This window comes from Microtus oregoni, unplaced genomic scaffold (assembly GCF_018167655.1).
Source record: "Microtus oregoni isolate MIOR12 unplaced genomic scaffold, Mior012 000023F_ref0000262, whole genome shotgun sequence".
Taxonomy (NCBI): Eukaryota; Metazoa; Chordata; class Mammalia; order Rodentia; family Cricetidae; genus Microtus; species Microtus oregoni.
In genome coordinates this window covers 29,028,596-29,052,419 of record NW_024543082.1, presented here as the reverse complement: position 1 = coordinate 29,052,419, position 23,824 = coordinate 29,028,596, and the positions used below count along the sequence as shown (strand labels likewise).

Here is a 23,824-nt window from a genome sequence, read left to right as displayed (position 1 = left end):
GTAACATTTCTGCATCCATGACTACCATTTTAAGCCATCTGTGACTACCATTCTTGGCATTTTTAACCAGCTGTGGTTAGTTATCTGTTTTTTTTCTGTTAGAAATAGTATAGAATAGCAAATTGAAAGCATTGTGTGAAAATGTCTTAAGAAAGAGGATGTAAGAAAGAACACTAAAATTACTGAAAAATGTAAATATCAAAACGGAATCAAGAAGAGAGACAGCTACTTACAAATAAGGAACTAGTATATATGTATATATATGTATACATTCCCTTATTATATATATAGTTTTGATGCCAGTTATCCCTTCTAGATTATATCCCACACCCCATGAATTCATAATGATTTAAAATCCTATCTCCTATTGGCATGTTTGTGTAAAAGTTTAATCCCTGCACTCCGAAAGCATTACCAGGTAGATCCCCAAAGGTTTGAAGCCAGTTGGGTCTCTGTCATCAGTGAGGAATCTGTAGTGAGATGTCATGTAAAGAATAGAGAAAATTCCACCCACTTATGCAAGATGTTCATGATTACACTCATATTAAGAATAAATATCCTATCTTCATATACTAAATTAAAAAATATAAGGTTTCTAATTATATTCTTCACTTTGTATTTCTAACTTTCATTATATCAGTGTTACTAAGCAACCTATATTCTCCTGGAATATTTCACATGTTGCCCTCCCAATTTTCAATATGTATTCTAATATGTAAATTTTGTTCATGGTTCCTTAGATTTTTAAGATCATAGAGTACAACTGACTTTTTATTTTTTTAATTATTCCTTAACATTTTATTTTGTGTAAATATATTTGCAGAAACCTAAAACATCCCACTCCATAATTAACCAGACTCCAAATCAATACAATTCATGAGTTATGAAAAAGTATATAACCATTTTTGTTGAATTTTTATTTCTAATTTTGTCATGAACTTGTTTTTATTGATTGGTAAGTACATTAAATATATTCAATATGAAAACTATGCAATTCATTGTGAAGGTTCACAGAATCATTTCTGAATACCAATTCAAAATGTCTATGTTCATTGAAACTGACTTTAAATTGTATATGCCAATCTGAGTATTCAATGCATAGCAGAAGTGTGATTTCCCAAAATTTTCTCATATACAGTGTTAATGTGTTCTCTATAGAATAGTGCTGCATATTTTAATATGAGTGTAATTATGAACATCTTGCATAAGTGGGTGTGGATTTTCTCTATTCTTTACATTAAGCTTGTTAAGTATAATTACTTGATTTGATTGTATATGTTTACTGTATGCATATATGTGAGAAAATGTAGGAAATTCAGGTATCAAGGTACAAGCCTTCAAAGCTTTCAGGAGGTGTTAAAGATCCATTTCTATCACTGTGACTGAGTCTTGAGCTAGCTGTGTTATTTAGAAGTTAGTGTCTAGATCATCCTTGGGGACTTTCTGGTTCTGGTTTCCACAACAATTGTTAAATGATGATCTACTATACCTTTTTGGACATGAGTGATAAGGAACAAAACAAGGGTCCTTATTATGATACAACAAGTGTATTTATCCACTGAGTGGATGTCCTTAGTCATTTAAGTACAGTGTTTTATTATTTATCAGAAACCACTGTAAGCATCTTCCAAATTTTCCTAATGGCATTTATCATTTCCTTATTCCTGAAAGTGTACACCATAGGATTGAGCAATGGTGTAAGGACATCCGTAAACACAAACACATTTTTCTCAAAAGAGAATGGAGATGTAGGTCTGGCATATATTAATATACAAGGAATAAAGTAAAAAGCTACAACAGTAACATGGGATCCACAGGTGGACAGAGCCTTACGTCGCCCTTCAGAGCTGTGTGCTCTCAGAGAGAACAAAATGACACCATAAGAAACAAGCAAAAAACAGAATATAATGATGCAGAAAGACCCACTGTTGGCAAACACCAAAATGACAAAAATGTGTGTGTCAGTGCAAGCAAGCTTCAGCAATGGGAACAAGTCACATATGAAATGATCAATGACATTGGGTCCACAGAAGGGCAGTTGCAAAGTGAAGATAATTTGTATGGTAGAATGTAAGAATCCTCCCGCCCAGGCCACTCCCACTAGAGTGAAACAGAGTCTCCTGTTCATAATGGAAGAGTAGTGCAATGGCTTGCAAATGGCCACATAGCGGTCATAGGCCATGGCTGCCAGAATGGTGACTTCCACTGCAGCAAAAAAGTGCACAGCAAAGACCTGTGTCATGCAACATTCAAAAGAGATGGTTTTTCTCTCATGAACCAAGTCTGCAATCATCTTTGGTGTAACAACAGAAGAGACACATGTATCCAGGAATGACAGGAATGCCAAGAAGAAATACATAGGGGATGCTAGCAGTGCAGGACTGTAGACAATGGTCACCACAATTATCATGTTACCCACAACAGTTGCAATATAGACCAATAAAATTATAACAAATGATAATTTCTCAATTAGAGGGTTCTGTGAAAGCCCCAAGAGTACAAACTCATTGACAAAGCTCTGGTTATGCATAATTCTCTAGAGAACTAGGAAAGAAAAGTATATGAAATCTGCAAAAGTAAAGTTTATCTTACAAATTTAAAGTGTCAACAATATGGTGTATCTTTCTGTATAATTATCTTAATTGATTTTATTACTCTTTAGAACTTAATGGTGGAAAGATATTTTTGAAAATATTGGTAGATATTATATTGAATTTATGTGAAAAATTAAATAATTTAAAATAGTCACAAGTTTTAATATTCTTTAGATAAAAACATCTGTGTTAGATAATCCATATTTTAATATCCAGCTTGAGTAAATCTCTAAATATTTTTGGAGTAAAACATTAACAATCCTTGGAAGCCATACCTTAAAAATGAACCAAAGACTAAATTTTATTGATAATGTTTACCATCTGCATTGAGCAAGGTAGTGCTGAGTCATCTGCAGTTATCAACTGAAGCTCCATCTACCAATAGAAGAAAAAATAAAATGTTCTTTTAAAGTCATGACATTTTAAGTTTTGTTTTAATGCATGTCAAGTAGTAGAATTCAAATCAAGTAATCAGTTCTTCATAACACAAAAAGTTTTGTACAAAATTAACTCCCATTAACATAATGTTCATGCAGAACTTGTTGAAATTTCATTTTAATTCATCAATTTACAGTGTGTTCTCAGCTTATAAAAATCATTCTATTGGTATAATGACTAAATGGAGTTGAAAAATGAGACTGGGAAGGACTCAACATTTTAGACAAATATGTAACAAATTTAAAACTTTTAAGTCAAATTTAAGTTTAAAAAAATCAAGTTACTTAAATTAGGACTTTCTGAAATTCTAGGTCTAAAACTCCATGACCACTCCTGAGAATTGACACCATAAAAAGTGAGATTTTTTTTAAGATAAGAATTTTAGGTAGACATGGTCGTCTTTATTAAGTCTCCCTCTATCTATAAAGGTACTGTACCTCTTTTCATTGTCCAAGTATGAATTAGGCATTTTAATAAAGCGACAAGGTAGAGGATTGAGAATTAAAGAATGCTGAACCAATCACCTATACGAAAAGTACATAGCTGTAGAGACAAATCCCAGTGCCATTGTCATTGGCCCCTCAGTCTGCCCCAACTGTCAACCACATTCAGGACTAGTTTGATCCCTTGCTTGTTTACTCCCAGTCCAGTTGGAGTTGGTGAGCTCCCATTAGCTCAGGAAAATTGTCCCAGTGGGTGAATCCCTCATGGTCTTGACTTCCTTGCTCATACTCTACTGAATGTACTGACTTTTTGAGATCCTATTCTCTTTGGTTGTATACTGTGCTCAACCTGGATGTAGTGGGGAGGGCCTTGGACTTTCCACAGGGCAGGGTTTCTTGCCCACTCTTAAGATTGGAGGAGATGTGTGGAGGGGATGTGGAGAGAGTGGGGAGAGAGGAAAAAGTGGGAATTTTGATTGGTATTTTTTTAAAGTAATAAAATAATAAAAAAGAGAAAAGTACATACCTGTAAAGAAATTAATCATGGAATTATTTAGAGCACTGATATTTAATTTTTAATTTAACTTGTTAAGAATATTATGATTAAATTATATTATAAAAACACAAACAGAAACATGGTTTTATTTGCATATAAATTTAGTATAAAATATGTTTTTAAACAAATTAATTATCTCTAATGACTATAAGGACAATCTAACTTGACAAGGATAAATATTACTTATGAAATTGGCCTTTAATGCTAAGAATAAACCACTCACTTGTAAACTCTCCTTAATTGGATCATTTAGACAAATATGCTATTTCTTGCATGCAATTTCCCCAAGAATTTACATCTCAGAATGCATTTTATCTTCTCCTGCATATAACAGAAACATTTTACTTAATATATTTTTTCTGTGTGACTATCTGTATTAATATACATACATAATGGATATTAAATCTTTGTTTACAAATATGCTTATATACAGGTGTTTAGTGTTATTCTTCATATTTATTTGCAAGGTAAAATACTGGATTTCATAAGTTTTGGCAGAATATACATGTGTGAAGGCATAGCATGGTCATTAGTTCTTAATGTTAAGCTCATGTCCTCACTCATAGACACTCATTTCAACAGACTTTTTCTACAAAAGGCAAACAAACAACAAACAAAACAATAAAATAAAAATGCCTACAAACCTGAATAAAAGCTTTCCAAGAGAAAAAAAGGCCAGTGTTAACTAAAAAATCAAGGAAAGGTTAGCTAAATCTTTAGCTAACAGAAGATGCCCAGTTCTAATTGAACTGACTCTATCATCTCCAGAAAGCAATTTTCTAATTTTTTGTTACAAAGTCAACAGTAGATAGTACAGTGTAGTCACTATGGCAAATTGTCACTCATTATGTTTTATGTCATATAGAACATAAGCCTAAGCAGAAACTATAGCAATCTAGTTCTATAAAATTAATGATTAATAAAGGATAATTTAGCTAAATACACAAAAATCTTTTAGTTAAGACTAATATATCATTGTATATTTTATAATCTTGCAAATAAAGTTTTATTAAAGTGCTGTTGCAATGTCAACTGAAACTCAGCAAGTAGTCACCTGAAACCTTCTGTTCAAACACTTGTGTTCATCTGAAATGAAAGTAAATACAATGTTAAGGTGAATCTATGTGTTGCTTTTACTCAGCTGTGGGGGAACATAGGAGGAATTGGAAGCTTATGGGCTAAAAAAATTAAATACATGAAATTCTCAAATAATAAAAAATAAACTTATTAAAAAGCTAAGAAAAATAGCTTATATGTAAATAGTTATGTGGTTGAACAAACTACCAGATATTTTATCTTCATGAAAATATCTGGGTTTAATGAGATTGGTTGAAGTCAGGTTGTATACATGATCAACCATCTCTACTTCAGTGTTATAGTGTTACAGTCTTGTGCCACCTTACCCAGCCAACCTCGCCATTTTAATCATATTCTCTAAATCATAATTAAAAATAACTTGTGAATATTGGTGTCAACATTATTAGAAGCGATGTTTACATAGCCACAATTGAATGAAATATTGAACCAGTCAAAAGAAAATGTTATCTTATAATTATACATTTAAAGCATCACAATTAAAATGAAATGGATTCACACATTCAAAATATTTAGAAAACATATTAGAAATTATTCAGCATTCCTACTTCTAATTCAGAAACTGTATTACACTTCACAAATTTTACTTTGAAAATAAAATGAGATGAGGAAATTTTACAATAAAACACTATATTTTCAAAAAATACAATGCTATCTAAAATACTGAAAAATAAGGAATATGGAAAACATTCATAAGGAATATAATATAAAAATAAGAACCTAATGAATCACTACATCATGCTAGTATAAATTAAAGACTAAAATATGAATGATAAAGCATTTTAATAATTTTGTAACTGATAAAAGCAGGCAAAATTTAATGTCCTTTTCTAAGAGTTAAAATACAACACAGAATCTAGAATGGAACAGGAGCTATGATATACTTCATTTGTAACAAACACTTTACTATTAAAAAAATATTTAAATAAAACAAAAGCTAAAGTACAAAAAACAGTTTCCTTTAATTGTGACAGAGGATATGTGAACTTTACAAACTGTCCGCCACATTGAGAAAAGTGGAAGTATGGGCTAACACAGTGGCAACATGGAGTTTTTCAATATGAGCTTTCTAGAAGGGCTATACCATGTGTTCAACCTATTTTCAATTCTAATGTTTTATATTTCATGTTCATATTGTCATGTGTGAACTAACACAGGTTCACTGAATCTCTCCTGAAATATTCTATGACATTCTATTTCCAAATTCTCATGTATTTGAAAATTCTATACCTATTCTGGACTTTGCTCAGGGACCCCCGGGGCAATAACTGTCACTGAGCCATGTCCTTAACAATGATGTTGGAAAGGGTCTTTCCCAGCTCTACCATCCACAGAACCTACTGCTTGCTATCTATTCAATTTGTCAGAAAATTATAGCACTGTATCTACAAATACCAAACATTATTTGTTAACTATAAAGTATAAGAACCCTCAACACTATAAAATGTATGAGCAGAATGGTTATCATTATAAGTACTTACTTCAAAATATGTTTCAAATGAACAAATACTGACATTTAATAGATTAATTTAATAAATAAAATCCCTATTTGAAATTGCTTCAATTTAAGTTGTACAATTATATCATATTATTTGTCTAAGATTATTGTGTGCCAATGAAAGATTTATCTCTTATGTTTGTAGCTAAGCAAATTCCTCTCTATAACTCTGTGAAATACATGATATTCAGAATTTTAGTCATTTCTCTTTATCCTCACTGTTGCTATGCTGAATTCATTAAGTGTCTTCACTTTTTTTCTTTTTTTCTGGTTATAGGGTAAGGGAATTTTCTGTGTTCCCTTCATGCCCTTCCTGGTGGGTTTCTGAAAGTTCTTGAATGTCTTGGTGATTCAGCTAATCTTAAAAGACAGGCCAAGCAAAGATTACTTACACTGATGAATATGAGAGCTTCAAGCACTTAAGTTTTCTGGAATATTCTTAGGTAGAAACCTTATGCTTATTGAAACTTAGGTGGACATAATCTCAATTTATAATATTAATTGTGCTTCCTTATAGCATTGTTAGTGTGCATTTTTGGAAGTAAGATCATTTTATATTTGATATCAATAAAAATATGAAATAGAGCAGACTTCTATTCACCATGTTCTTAGTTTTAAAATATAAAAAACACAGAGATACTATATTTCAAACTTCACATCACATGTTTTATGTGGTAGCACGTAAGTATCATGTTTTTAAAAAAATAAACAAGCATTAGAGGGAAGATTGAAGAAAAGAAGGGAATTTAAAAAGGGACCAAGAAAGGAAAGAAGCAAAGAAAGAAGAAAGTATTTTGTCCCACAGAAAGCACTGTCGAAGCACTGCAGGCATTTGTGCAATCTTTGAAGGTGAAGTGTTGCTCTCTTGGCTCTTGTATTGTTGTATGTGCTGTTGGAACCATCGACTTTAGTCACATCTTGATGAATTTAAGGAGTCTAAGAATCAGAATTTAGGCCACTCTCTCTAGAACAGATAGATAAGATGTGAAAACCCCATGATTTGTTCATAAATTGCAAAACTCAGTTTTTGAACCATAAATTTAAGTATGTTTGCATTGATTTCAGAGCCAATTAAAATTCTAAGACTCAAAAAAAGAATAAAATGTAACCTGTCAACAATATCTATTTTGAAAGTAATATCACAAGTTGGACTTACTTCTGAAAATACAAAAGAGGATCCTATGAGTTTCACCTTGTCCCAGTTCTGGAAATACTCTAAAGATATATATGTTCTATTTTTTATGGTATAGGGTCCATCAATCTTGATAAAGATTTTCTGCTTGCTTCCATGAATTTCTTCTACATCTAAAGGAGAGCAAGAGAATAGCTCTGTCAATAAGGGTGGAAAAATTACCTCTGCTTCTCAAGTGCTGTGTTCATCATGGTTGATGAGCAAAACATGAATTCAGAAACCAAAATTCCTCCTTCACTGTATCCAGAATTTATCAATGTTTCTCTGAGACATAAATTTGTGAGTGTGATTCTTAGTCCCTTCAGGGATTAGAAAATGCTTGTCCTCATGAGATTCCAGGACATAGTTCCCAAACTTTTTATGTCCATCCAATTCTATACTGTCTAATTTTATAAATTACATTAAGGTTCTGCTTGCTAATGTTTTTGTACACCACTGACTTCAAATAAAATATCAATTTTATAATTGATGGAATACAGTGTCTCTGCGTACTATTTCACCAAAATTCTTTCTTTACAAGAAAATTTTTATTTATTCTATCTGGAAAACATTTATTGCTTTGAAGAAAACTAAGTTTTTCTTTTAATCAAAGAATCATATATATACATACATGTTTTTATTTTATATATATATGAAACAAAATTATAACAAAATATTTGATGTGGTATATCCTTCTGTATATATGTTGTTTTTTAAAAGTAGATTCAATAATCTAAACTTTTGTCTTATATCTATAATCTCTCTTTTTTCAGAGTAGATTCAAGAATTTACCCTTTTATCTTATCATATCTATATTCCTCTATTTTCTTTTCAAAATAAGAACTTTAAATCTAATTTCTTTTGTTTAGCTTTTTTTCAACTACTACCAGTGATAACTTATAACTAACCACATAAAGTCAAGTATCCATAATCCATTGAACAACCGAGTACCACCCACTCAAACTTTTGGGCATCATATTCTTAAATTTACTTCCTGATATCTGGTGGTGATGGTATATTTAGGGGATTCTGAAAAGAAATTTTGGGTTGTCAAGTCCTTGGAGAGGTTGCTGTATCTGCTTTTGAGCATTCTAAGAATAATGGGAATGTACAGCACTTGTCTAAAATCCTGGATAGACTGGTCTGTTAGGCTGGATCATCTCAGATGGCCACCTTGAAATTTCTTTGAGTGGTTTGTAGTCCAAAGTCGATATTTAAGTGGTTCTATCAGATGAATGAAATCATACGAATCAGGTAAAATAGTTGTTGTGGAGACCGATCTATTTCCTGGAAACTTTAGAGATTACTGTAGAAACATGCATTGCTCACTGTGGAAAACTTAAACATCACTTATATCAAAAGGGAAAGTTTGAATTTTTATAGACATGTATTCAAAAAAAAAGGTACCATACAGGCAAAAATAGATATGGGGTTAATTAGAATTATTGAAAGCAGAGTCTTGATAACCTTAATCTCTGAATTTTTATCTTTTTTCTGTCACACAACAGATGACTGCTTTTTATAGTACCTTATACTATCCTTCCTAGAATCATGAGTTGATTTATGGTCCATTTCTGATACTACAGAATGATAATGGAGGAATGTTAATCTGGGTATTCCATTGCTGTAACAGATCAAAAATACATAGGTTTACTGCTATATTAGTCATATATGGCCTTAACCTGATGGTGGAAGATACAAAATAATCTGACACTAGTGCAGAATTGTGTATAATAAAGGGCTATATATTTAGGGGAGACTTATAAATCTGTGCACAAACATGGAACAGGAATAGAGTCTAGTAACTGAAAGCAAGAGCCAAAAGCAAGAGAATGAGTGTATACTTTACAGCTACATTTATAGTATAAGAGACCATGCCCAAATGGGTTAGTATATTAAAGACTACTAGCTGAAGGTACAGAACAGCACCTCCCATTTTGTTTCAATAAGAGAATTCCAAACCCTATACAAAACTCTATATACTAGGAACAGATATCAAGTATAAGATTAGAAAATCAACCAGCATAAATAATATTAAACAAGGAATATATGTTAAATGTTTTAATAAACTTTCTATCATAGGAGTCTATGTCTTGTATTGGAAATGGCTTGGCTAGATCATAAGAGAAGGGTAACTATGACTATCTAATCTTCAACCACATTGAACACTTGAGAAGGGAGATAATAGCAATTTAGTATGCAGGAAGTACAACCAAACAACTTCCAAAATGTGCAGTAGATGACTGAGACAACTGACTGTCTGAGCAATCCCCCGAAGTCTCATTTGTGATGTTGAAGTAACCAACTCTGGCTAATGCCTAGAATAACTAACAGACCATTTTCAGAGGCAGAAAAATTTTCAAAACCATCTTACCCTGTCTTGGCAAGATTTTAAAGCCTTTTTTTCTTATATCCTGCTTGTCCAGTCTAGACATCATGAACTTTGTCCGTGGTTGAGGCATAGGCAGTTCCTTGCACAAAGGCCAGTTTTGCCAGGAAGAAGACAAACTCCAAGTGGAGTGTCTTTGGTTCTCAACATTCTCTCGTGAAAACATCAGGGTTGTCAGGAGCAATTGTGTCTCATGTCAACAGAATAATAAGGTATTTAAATGTCATGTTCTACAGATCTTTGAAGTGGTTGAAAGTTACCTACCTTTACAGAATACAATCTGTATCTATCTAAAGAACCTAATTAATCTGACTAAAAATATAACAAACATGAATAACTATTGACCTATAACACTTAATACCTACATAGCTCAAAGATTAAGACTTCATATCAGAATATTAAACAATCTTTAAACAACTGTGCAATAAAGGGGACAATGACATCAAAAAGTAAACAATGTATAAATATCTTAATCAGAGGTAGAAATATATAATGCAAAATGATAAATGTATCCTAAAATTGTATCAATATACAAAATGTTTTGAAAGGAGGTAGGAACAATCATGCATACAATATGGCAAAATAACTGCATAGGTGTACAAATATTGTAAACAGAAATAACAAATATAATTTGAACTTGTATCAATATACAAGAATTTATATCAGTGTAAATTGTCCATAAATAATAGCTCACAAGTACTCACTCTATTACTCACTATTATTGCTATTATTAGTGTGAATAAGTTCATATTAAATTACCTATTATCCCATTCAATCTTCTTTTTTTTAAACTCTAAGCCTACATAATTTTCACCTCAACTCCCAACTCTAAGCAAATAATAATCAACCCCTAGATGGTATCTCTTATTGTGAGGACATACTTTGTTGAAAGAGGTGATGTTGCTTTCTTGAATTGCTTCCTGCTGTCATGGGGGTGATGTTTTTTCTATGAGATCCTGTAAAAGTAAAATGATGGTTACATTTTAAGATTGTCTTTTTTGTATAATTACAAATGGTCTTTGAGAAGTCAAAAGGGTCATTTTGTTTTTCTGTTTTGAAGTTCCTATTTGGAGTTCTGGCCAGAAAGTTTAAGAAGGTGCATCATTTCCACAGCTGCTACCAAAAAAACAGTCTTATAGTAGTGTTATCAGCATCATGACTTCATATCAACCAGGCTGAGTCACTGTTGTGAGGCCCCATCTTCTTCCTTGAAGCTTCAAAGATTACTGCAGAAAATCTACTGTTCATTGTGGAAAGCTTAAGTATTACTAATATAGATTTATGTTCAATGAAAGATATGATATAAATAAAATGGTCATGGAGAAAAGTAAAATATTTCCTTAAAATCTATCTTTTTTCTGTCCTATACCAGATGGCTCCTGACATGAGACAGAAATTCTGAATTTTTCTTTTAACAACATGCTTGGAATTTGAGAAGGATAACCATTCTCCAACTCCAAAGCCAGCTCTTATTATTAAATAGAGATGCATATGTGTCCTAGTAATCAAATTTTACCATGCAGATAATAAAGCATCATAAAGCAAATTTTTCTTTGCTTGTTGTTTCTTTCTGGATAGCTATCTTTTTATCTTTAGGCATCTAGATGCCTAACTTCTCTCCACTCTTTGAATATAAATATTTTCCTGCAAAGACAAAACAGAACCCTGCCCCAACCCTTATGAGGTTGTCTTACCACCTATATGATTGTCACCTCTGTGCATGAGCCGTCCTTTCTCTTTCTCAAGAGATTTCTCTTTTTCAAACTGAATCTTTATCAATTTTGAAGATATTCATAGCTTTTCTTCTCCTGTTGAAACAAGAGCAAAATCCTTCCTCAATGTATCACATCTCCGGGTTTCCATTGTGAGGTCAGCATATCCTTGAAAAATACTGGATGATTTATTTCAGAAGGTTTTTCTATTATTCAATATCTCTCTGCTGCTGTTTTTCCTTTCTCATTAGCATTAAGAAAATTCAAGATTAATAAAGCATTCTGCAGTCTATTTCTTGTGGTATTTTTCATCCCTTTCAGTTTGTTTAGTATATCCTTTATAGTTTAATTTGATCTTTCTATAACTGCCTGACTTGTAGGATTGTTTGGTATAGCTGTAATATGCTTTATATTATAATAATCAAAAATGTTTCATTTTCTCAGACACATGTGCTGGACCATTGTCTGTCTTTATTTGTGTAGGTATACCCATGGTGGCCATAACTTCTAATAAATTACTGAATCTGCCTTTTCTGAGCTCAAGGAAGTTGCCCATTAAAAACCTGAATAAGTGTTAATGGTGTGGTATACATATTTTAGTTTTTCAAGTTCTACAAAATGGAACACACCCGTCTACCAGATTGCATTATTTTGAGTACTCTTTGAGTTACTTCTCGCAGGTAGTGTTGTTTGGTTATAGAAAGAGCAAGTAATACATCTCTTTATAATCTTCTTAGCTTTTTGCCATGTAATAGAAAACTCCTTCTTTAAACTTTTGCTATTGACATGATGTTTCCATAAAATTCTGAGGCCTTCAGCACACTACCAATCAACAATCAATCAATATCTACACTACCTTGTGCTAGAAGACCTGGGAGATCAGTATGGGATCAGATGTATGTTATGTATATGGGACAAAGCCTATTCCTGATTATAGCTTGAACCTGTATGAATAATGAAGTCAATTCTGTATCATCTGGTATAAATTCAGCAGTTTCATAAGCAAGACAACTCTTTCTGCATATTGTGAAGCAGTAACTATATTCAGAGGTTCTTTAAAATCCCTTAGTACCATGAAAATAGCATATAATTCAGCCTCTTGGAAAGGATTATAAGGGCTTTGTTCCACCTTACTTAATTCCTCTGATTTGTAACCTGCCTTTACTGATTTATTTGCATTTGTATAAAATGTATGGGCTCTAGTTATTGGTGCTTCATGTACAATTTGGGGAAGAAACCAAGTAGTTTTTTGTATAAGGTTAATTATATCATTTGGGATAATTATTATTAATTTCTCTGAAAAAATAGAAAAAGGTCTTTGTCAAGATTCATTGTCTTCCCATAATTTTTAAATTTCATCAGCATTAAAAGGAAGTATAATTTTCTGTTGGGCCTATACTTGCTAATTGACAAAGTCTCAACTTTCCTTTTATAACTAATTCAGAGACTTTTTCACATAAGTTTTTATTTTTTTTACTTGGCTTATGTGGTTAAAAAATCCATTATAAGATAATATCTTTCCTCTGCATTAAACTTCTGTAAAAGAAATTCTGGAAGGTAATATGACTAGAATACAATTAAGATTTGGATTCACTTTATCTAAATGTCCTTCCTGTAATTTCTCTTCAATGACCATCAATTCTTTTTCTGCTTTAGCTATTAATTCTCTGGAACTGTTTAAGTCTTTGTCATATCTAATATTTTGTTTAAATGAACTATTAGGTCAGGTGTTATCCTAACAGCTGGTCATAGACTGGAACTATCACCTAACAATCTTTGAAGTACATTCAGAATCTACAATCAGCCTCTTCTAATTTGTGCTTTTTGTGTTCTAATTTTCTGTAAACCTATTTTGTAATCTAGGTAATTTAAAGAATCTTCTATTTGTATTTTTTCAGGAGTAATTTTGTAATTCCTATTTAGGTAAAACTTTTTTTTTTTTTACTTCTTAAAACATTTCTAAAGTATCTGCATTTGAGTCAGATGACAAAATGTTTTCCATATAATGATAAATCATAGACTTAGGAAATTGCATATTATTTTCCATGGCTGATTTACAAAGTATTGGCACAGAGTGAGACTATTGAGCATTCCCTATGGGAAGACCATATACTGGTATCTCCTAGTAGACTGAGAATTATTTTAAGTAGGCACTATGAGAACAAAATTTTTCTCTATCCTTTACTTGTAAAGAAATAGTGAAAAAACAACCTTTTAAATCAGTAACTATCAGAGGCTATTCTTTTGGTAATAGAGAATACAGAGGTATTCCAGACTTTAGTTGGCCCATAGGTTGGATAACCTTGTTGGCAGCTCTTAGGTCTGTCACCATTCTCCATTTTTCTGATTTCTCTTTAACAAAAAATACATGGGAATTTCAAGAGATGGTTGATTCTTCAATATGGTGAGCATCTAATTGTTCCTGTACAAGTTGTTGTAAAGCCTGCAGTTTGTCTTCCAATAAAGGCCATTGTTCAATCCATATGGGTTTATGAGTAAACCATTTTAAAGGAAAGTCTGTTAGTTCCTCTGAAGGTTTTCTAGTTGCTTTGTGTTCTTGTACAGCCTGAATAGCTGGGATATATTTTTATAATAATTTATCACATCCTTCTCAGAAACATGAGTTTTGGGGACTGCAGGAATGTTAACCTGAGTATTCCATTGCTGCACCAGGTCATGGACCAAGAGATTCACTGTAATATTAGCTACATATGCCCTCATCCTTCCTTTCTGTCCTTCTAACACTATGAATTCAACCCATATCATGCTTTATTTTACTTGAGAAAGAGTTCCAATTACTTTCAATTGAATATCTGCCATCTAAAGGGGTCAATCTGGATGCCAAGATTCTAGAAAAAAAATGATAATCACATCCACACCTGTGTCTAGTAATACCTCAATTATAATATCATTTTTATGTATTCTTAGCTTTGATTTTTGATCATTTATAGACGGCTGCCAAAATGTATGTTTCCTATTTCCTACTGGAGTTTTTGACTCATCCTCCAGAACAGTATTTTTTTTTTTACAGTGGATTGTTACATTGGAGCTGCTCCAGGAATGCTGACTGAATGTTTGACACTTTATCCATACGGTATCTTGAGGCACAGAACATATTTTTGCCAGTATAGTGATCAATCTGCTGTTGAAATAAAAGACCTTAGAACTGAGACCTCCAGAAAATTTACCCTCTAGGGAAAAGAGACATGTTGAAAGTTTCTGCCAATGCTCAGAGAGTGACACAGGTCAGACTTATTTTTTAAACTTGGAAGCAGCAATGCAGTTCGACTATAGGAAAGAAAAAAGACCCGTAGCTCATCACCATCTTTTTTATTAGAACAGATATAAGAGAATTGTGATTTGACAAATTGTATGTTTGTGCTACATTACTGATATTGACCTGTTAATGTTTCATTAACAGGTTCATGATTATTAGAAGAAGATTAGAGCTTGTCTAAGAAAATTTTTACATGATAAATCCATATAACACGTCCCACCTCAGGTCATTATTAGGAAACAGGGTAGCCATAAGATCTTATGAATCACAAAGCATTATCTGCTTGCATATGATTCAATCTCTTGACAGAAAATTGGCTGAAAGATGCACAGAACCTAGAGATAAATTTTCCCTTAACCATTTATTCACAGAGACTGGACATTAGAGACAGTCAAGGTCTTTTACCCCAACGCTATCTAAGACAGAATATACATGAGGGAATGCCTGTACCAATTATGGATGAGTCTGGAAAATGACTCCCAAGACAGGCACACTTATCTGTCTTATAGCAGGAGCAAAGGACATATTAAATAAAATTAAAAGGTAGGAATTGTTTAAACTCACAGTGATGTGAGCCTGTTCTACCTTGACTGGAGGACAGAGAGCCTGTGATTATTTTTAAAATTGAAAATGCTTCAGTATATATTTCTAAGAAAATAAAACAGAATTTTACTGATTATACTATAAGAATATTACATGTATATTACACAATTCTACAGGGCAAGCAGTTGTATAGAGATCAAATGGAGCTCTAAAGGTTATGTTAAAATAATAGAAAGTGGTAATAAAGACCCCCCAGAAATAGATCACATAATACTTTATTGACTTTCAATTTTCTAAAGGCTAATGAGAAATGAATGACAACTGCCAAAGACCTTGAATAATAAAAACATGCAGATTAAAGCAGTCAATATACTTTAAATATGTGATGGCCTCAGAATGGAAATTAGCACATGTGTTATTTTGGGCAAGGGGTTTTGCTTGTTTTCACAGGACAATAAAAGCTATGGATACCATAAAAAATTAATAAAGATTTGATTTGAACAAGACAGACCTCTTAATTAGAAGAGATGATTGTTTGTCAGGCAGCATAACCATTTCATCTAAACTAGCCTATAAAACTAACAAATGCTTTTCATTTGATCAGACAACACTTTCCAAAAAAGAACTTCTCTTAAATTAAAGTTGGTGAAGGGTTTAAGTTTCTGTTTTTCCAGGAGAATAATGGCAATCAACTAAAAAATATGAAGACCACTAGGCAAATGAGACATGTAAAGAGCAAGGAAAAATAATCTAGAAAAAATTGCTCCAAGGAAAAAAAAGAGCAAATTTATCTGTTGGTATATCACATTCAAACAAGATAAAATTTCACAAATCTTCCCAAAAGTTTGATTTTGCTTTTCCCTACATATATGCAGTACAAATGGTCTTTTTGTAGTCCAAGTCCAATTAAAGATTAAAGCTAACTTTGGAGTTTGATTTTGACTCTCTCCCTTTCTAAACACAAGAATGCTTGTTGAATAAAATAGAAAATTGCTGTCTCATGTCAGAAGAACAATCTGATATGGGACAGAAGAAAAACCAAAATTAAGGAACTATTGCATTGCCAATAACCTCATAATCCATTGGTTTAAACTGACTCTTTAACATCTTATTTTAAAGTATAAAAGTCTCAAAATTTATAATATATATTTAACTTCTTGTCATGATATTAATGGTCATACTAATTTTAAAATACTGCTTCATCTACTCCCTATACAAGATTCTTGATTTGAGTCCCTATTAGTTTTCTACAATGAATCATGATAATGTCTAATAGTGATCTTTGAAGTCTTCCAAAGAGGATGGGGCCCCATAATGGTGATACCACAAGGGCTATGATAATACCACCAAACTGACAAATGCCACCCAAAGATTGGCTTTGAACTACAAACTGTGCAGAACAATTTCAAATTGGCCAGGACTTGAGACAAGCCCTGCACATTACCATTATGCAGAGACTGGACAACAAATGATACAGCTACCTCTCCCATGAATTGAAAATTACCCCAAATTCTTCTTTTCAGGACCCCTATACAATAGGAGTAAATTTAAGAAAACAATGCCCACATTCTTAAGATGTGGGGTGGGTTGTTTTTTGGTCTTTCATTGGGTTATGGATATTTGTCATTGTTTAGGGGAACTGGTTATAATATGTTATTGGTAATATTTTCTAAGTAAGCAGGAAAAATGAGCAAACAACTTCCAAAATATGTGAGAAATGACAGAAAGAGGTGACTCACTGGTCAGTCACCCAGGTTTCCTATGCAACACTGTGACATTCATCTTTGGCTTAAAGGCCAAGAATGTTGTACAGACATTTTTATGTAGGAGAATTTTTGAAGTACTGCCCTGCCTTTTCTTGACAAGGCTTGTCAATCGTTTTGTTTTGTGTCCTGCTTGTAAAATTAGCATATTGTCAGCAGTCAAGGCAAGAGCCATTTCCTGCCCAGTGGCTTACATTTGCCACATAGAGATTACTTTCTATATGGAGTTTCCTTGATGCCTATCATCGTCTCACCATCAAATACCACCCAAAGATTGGCTTTGAACTATAAACTGCACAGAACAATTTCAAATTGGCCAGGACTTGAGACAAGCCCTGCACTTTACCATTACACAGAGACTGGACAACAAATGATACAGCTACCTCTCCTATGAATTGAAAATTACCCCAAATTCTTCTTTTCAGGACCCCTATACAATAGGAGTAAATTTAAAAAAAACAATGCCCACATTCTTAAGATGTGGGGTGGGTTGTTTTTTGGTCTTTCATTGGGTTATGGATATTTGTCATTGTTTAGGGGAACTGGTTACAAATTGTTATTGGTAAAGGTCAGGAAAAAGCCAAACAAAGGAGATTAGATTCAGGGTTCATATTTTGAAAAGAAAAAAAAGTGGGATACAAAAAAAAGTGGGATTCAGATATGATAAGATAAATAGGTAGATTATTGAATTTACTGTAAAAAGGAAAAAGGGAGGCTATAAATAAGATAAAAGAGATTATTGGATCTACTTTTTAAAAGCAATGACTAGTTTTAAATATTTTACACTGGATTGAACTTTGAAGATTGTATACAATTTTTGTATACTGATAAAAAAATGAGATTAATTTTGTTAAAACATTCTACATGTTTTTCCAATCTTGCTCAAGGTATTGTACCCATACAGTTCATTTAACAATGTAACTCAAATTTTAGCTCTTGAAAGTTATTATTAACAAGTATTTAGAATAATAAGTAAATGGAGATTAGTAGTTAGTCACCTATTATAATCAAACTTGTAGTCATTTTAGTTATGTTTTCTAGTTCAAACAGATATATTTTAGGTACACAGGTTGTCTTCAAATGCTTCATGCAAGGGCAGAATATGGCATTTAATATGTTTTTATAACATAACTTCTATTTTAAGGACAATGAGGCATTTCTGCTTTTGGCAGCATCAATCTATGTTAGAGAAGAAGATGGGCATCAAGGAAACTCCATATAGAGAGTAATCGCTATGTGGCAAATGTAAGCCACTGGGCAGGAAATGGCTCTTGCCTTGACTGCTGACAATATGCTAATTTTACAAGAAGGACACAAAACAAAATGATTGGCAAATCTTGTCAAGAAAAGGCAGGGCAGTACTTCAAAAATTCTCCTACATAAAAATGTCTGTACAACATTCTTGGCCTTTAAGCCAAAGATGAATGTCCCAGTGTTGCATAGGAAACCTGAGTGACTGACCAGTGAGTCACCTCTTTCTGTCATTTCTCACATATTTTGGAAGTTGTTTGCTCATACTTCCTGCTTACTTATATAATAATATTTCCCTTTTGGATCTCTGAGGGAAATGAAGGTTTGATAAGTAGAGTTTTTATTGCTTACCAGACACATAAAAGAAACTAAAGAGGTATAAAGTGTATAAGGTTGAGAGAGTTCAGTAATAGTTTTGAATGGTAATGTAATTCGGTATAAGAGTTTGAACTTACCAAGACAGGTTTGGTTTCATGAGATTCTCAATAGGAAGATGGAGTCAAATATGTTCATGATGGTTTCAGTGGGCAGTGCAAGACATGAATTATATCTCATATCAGGAAACACTTATTCAGTAATGGTCAGCTATCAGAGACTAATATTTCTGTATCAATGACTACCTTTTGAAACCATTGTTGGCATTTTCTACCAGCTTTGTTTAATTGAAAATTATTTCTATTAGAATCAGTATATAATAACAAGCTAACAACAATTTGTGAAAATGCCTTAGGAAAGTGAATACAAGAAAAAATTCTAACATTATTCAAAAATTTAATTATCAAAAGATAGAATTAAGAAAAGATAGCTATTTACAAACAAGGGAATATATACAACAGTGTTTCATGTCAGTTATCCTTCCTAGAACAGTTTCAACATCCCACAAATCCCTTATGGTTTAAAATTCTATGTCCTATGGATTTGTTTGTGTATGAGTTTAATCCCTTCACTTCAAAAGCATAGCTGGGCAAATCCCTGAGATTTTGACACCAGTTGGGTCTCCATAGCAAGCCAGTAATATATAGTGAGATTCCATCTGAAAAATAAATCCTATCTTCATATATTAAATTTGAAAAAATAATATAAGATTTCTAATTATGTTCCTCTCTGTGTAATTCTAGTTAATATAATATTAATGTTACAAAGAAACCTAATTCTGTTCAACTTGTTTGTCCTAATTTCAAGACCAATTTTTCATAGGTATTTTAATATCTAAGTCTCTTTCCATGGTTCCTTAGATTTTTAAGAATATAGAGTTCAATTTAGTTTAATTTTCTTTTTATTAGTTCTTATTCTGTCATGGACTTTTTTGTTTTTTTTTTGGTAGGTGAGTGCATAACATAAATTCAATATGGAAACTATAAAATTTTTGTTAAACTTTACAGCATCATTTCTGAATGCTCTATTTAAAATGTATATGTTCATTTAAACTGACTTTAAATTATATATGACAATATGAGTGTTCAATGCATAGAAAAATTATGATCTTCTGAAAATATTTCTCATATACAGTGTTAATGCATTCTCTATAGAATAGTTTCTATATATTTATATAAGTGTAATTATGAAGAGCTATTAAGTGAATGTGCATTTTTTCTTTTCTTTACGTGAAGCCGGCTAAATGCAATTACTTGATTTGTTTCTGTATGTTTATTGGGTGAATGTATGTGAGAACATGTAGAAAATGCAGGTACAAATTCACATGCCTGAGAGGCCTTCGGGAGGTGTTAAAAGATTTTTCTATTGTTCTTTACCGTGTTTTCTTAAGGAAAGGTCTGCGACTGGGTCTTTAGCTAGTTGTGTTAATCAAAGATTCCTTGCCCAGTTCATCTCCAGCATCTGCCTGGTTCTGATTCAGCAACAGTAGATAAAAGATTATCTACCATACCTGGATTTGAGCATGAGTAATAAGGAACCAAACAAAGGACCTTATTATTACACAGCATGTCCTTTTGTGCATGGAGCCATCTCCTTAGTCTTGTAAATACAAAAATTTATTGTTTATCAGAAACCACTACCAGCCTCCACATTTTCTTTATGGCATTTATCATTTCCTTATTTCTGAAAGTGTACACCATAGGATTGAGCAATGGTGTAAGGACATCCGTAAACACAAACACATTTTTCTCAAAGGGGAATGGAGATGTAGGTCGGGCATATATTAATATACAAGGAACAAAGAAAAAAACTACAACAGCAACATGGGATCCACAGGTGGACAGAGCCTTACGTCGTCCTTCAGAACTGTGACCTCTCAAAGAGAACAAAATGACACCATAAGAAACAAGAAGAAATGAGAATATAATGATGCAGATAGAGCCACTGTTGGCAAACACCAAAATGACAAAAATGTGTGTGTCAGTGCAGGCAAGTTTCAGCAATGGGAACAAGTCACATATGAAATGATCAATGACATTGGGTCCACAGAAGGGCAATTGCAAAGTGAAGACAATTTGTATGGTAGAATGTAAAAATCCTCCAGTCCAGGCCACCCCCACTAGAATACCACAGAGCCTCCTGCTCATGATTAAAGAGTAGTGTAAGGGCTTGCAAATGGCCACATAGCGGTCATAGGCCATGGCTGCCAGGATGATGACTTCGGCTGCAGCAAAAAAGTGCGAAGTAAAGACCTGTGTCATGCAACATTCAAAGGAGATGGTCTTCCTCTCATAAACCAAATCTGCAATCATCTTTGGTGTGACAACAGAAGAGACACATATATCCAAAAAAGATAGGAATGCCAAGAAGAAGTACATAGGGGAGATCTGCAATGCAGGACTGTAGATAATGGTCACCACAATCATCATGTTACCCACAACAGTTGCAAGATAGACCAATAAAAATATAAGAAATAATATTTTCTCAATATGGGGATTCTGTGAAAGTCCCAGGAGTATAAACTCAGTGACAAAGCTCTGGTTTTGCATAATTTTATAGAGGACTTTTAAAGAAAAATATATGAAATCTGCAATTACAAGAAAAATAAATCTTAAAAATTTAGACTAAAGCTTCAACAATATATTGCATCTTTATGTAAAATTATCTTGATTTATTTTATTACTACTCAAAACAATGATGGAGACAGGTTTTTTTTTTAAAAAAGTTTTGTTAGTTATAGCATAAAATTGAGGTAGAAACCGTTGAATAATTTAAAATAGTCACAAGTTTTAATAATTTTGAATAAAACCATTGTGATAGAGAATTCCATTTTGAATTTTCAACTTTTGTCAATTTCTAAATGTTTCTTGTAATAAAACACTTAAATACAATTGGAAACCATACATTAATAATTAAACGAAGACTAAATATTATTAATTGTGTTTGTCATCTGCAATGCACAAGGCTATGCTGAGTCATCTGCAGTGGTGATTTGAAGCTCCATCTACCAAGAGAGGAGATAAATGTACTTTTAAACAACATTTTTTTTTTACTTTCCACCAATTTTTATTATTCAAAACTTCTCTATAAATTTTAGAAAAAAAAGCATTGATTACAAATAAATGACACAAGACAATTTGTTTACTCATGACCATTAACATTGCCTGAGTGTTAACTTGTGTTGCTGTGATCCTTCTCAACTTCATTCTTTCTTAGTCTACTATTTCACCCAAATTAACTGTTATGCCAATCCCATGCTGGTTCTGCTCTACGTTAAACAGCATTTTAAATGTTTAAAAGTTTAGTTTTACAGCATGAAGTGTATTAGATTTCACATCAAGTAATCTGCGCTTCATAACTCAGAAAGTTTTATACAAGGATAGCTGCCATTAACATGATTCTAATATTAATTTTCTAAAGTCATCAATTTTCTGTGTGTCCAGAGCTTATAAAAATGATGCTGTTGTCTTAGTAACTGAAAGGAATCAAAAAATGAGACTGGGCAATACTCAGTCTCCTAGTCAAAATATGCGACATATACAAAAGTTTTTTTTTTTTTTTTTTTTTTGGTTTTTTCGAGACAGGGTTTCTCTGTGGTTTTTTTTTTTTTTTTTTTTTTTTTTTTGGAGCCTGTCCTGGAACTAGCTCTTGTAGACCAGGCTGGTCTTGAACTCACAGAGATCCGCCTGCCTCTGCCTCCCGAGTTTTTAAAAAATTTTAAGTTCAAAGAAATAAGATGTTAAATTTGGATTTTAAGAAAAACCATCCATGATCTCTACTGAGAATCAACAAGGTAAAATGCTAAAAATATTCACTATTCAGATAACATACTCACCTTTCCTTGGGGAATAAGGCTAAGGAGGTCTGGTACTGCAGAGGTCTCTGGTTCAAGTCTGCACCCTCAGCGGTGTTTCCCTTGCACCTTCTCCTGTGGAGGTTGTTGCCTCAGGTATGCTCCGGTGGAGGTTGCTGTCTCTGGCCTGTTTCTGTAGATGTCTCTTGCCTGGGCCTGCTGCTGCTGAGGTTCCTGATTTTGGCCAGTCTTGCAGAGGTCTCTGACTCAGACCTACTCCCTCGGAGGTTCCAGACTCATGTCTGGACCAGTACACATATGGACTCCAGCCTATTCCCTCGGCAGTTGCTCCCTTGTACCTACTCCTGTGGAGTTTGCTGCCTCGGTGTATAACCATTCTTTACTGAGGTTATGGATACTGGTATGCTTCCCATGATCCACTGTCTAGGACCACACCCATGCACATATGGACAACAGTACCTGAATTCAGTGAGTTAGAGAGAGAGAGAGAGAGAGAGAGAGAGAGAGAGAGAGAGAGAGAGAGAATCATAATGTTGTAAGAGGTGTGTTTCATTTGACTTGGGAAGATTTGGAGAGTGGATTAATGGCAGATATGATCATGTTCAATTGGATACAAGTATCAATGTTTAAATATATAGAAAGACTAAAAGTATATTAAAATTAGCCTATGGTAATTTTATGGTAAGTATAAGGAAAATTGATCACTCCTAAAAAGCAACCACAACAACAAAATCAAACTTAGTAAAATATGTTATTTATCACAGAAAAAATAACAGACTGCATGATCTCTGTTCATCAAAAAATGATTTGATAGTTGTTTACATTGGTGGGAAATTGACAAGATCTAAGTAGTCAAAGCTGGGTTCAAACTCACCATTTAGCTTAGGATGACCTTAAACTCCTGA

At 32.9% G+C, this 23,824-nt stretch overlaps 2 protein-coding genes across 2 annotated transcripts; both read right to left on the bottom strand.

Annotated features, from left to right (window-relative positions):
- Positions 1–1,597: 1,597 nt before the first annotated feature.
- On the bottom strand, positions 1,598–2,530 carry LOC121461866 (olfactory receptor 4C15-like). Its single transcript, XM_041673200.1, has one exon. It carries the CDS (start codon positions 2,528–2,530, stop codon positions 1,598–1,600), a length of 933 nt encoding a protein of 310 aa, XP_041529134.1.
- Positions 2,531–20,721: 18,191 nt separating this feature from the next.
- LOC121461849 (olfactory receptor 4C15-like) lies at positions 20,722–21,678 on the bottom strand. The gene has a single exon (XM_041673181.1). It carries the CDS (start codon positions 21,652–21,654, stop codon positions 20,722–20,724), a length of 933 nt encoding a protein of 310 aa, XP_041529115.1. The 5' UTR covers positions 21,655–21,678.
- Positions 21,679–23,824: the final 2,146 nt, after the last annotated feature.

Coding starts and splice junctions, on each gene's coding strand:
- LOC121461866 (XM_041673200.1), bottom strand. CDS start 2,530: ATGCATAACCAGAGCTTTGTCAATGAGTTTGTACTCTTGGGGCTTTCA.
- LOC121461849 (XM_041673181.1), bottom strand. CDS start 21,654: ATGCAAAACCAGAGCTTTGTCACTGAGTTTATACTCCTGGGACTTTCA.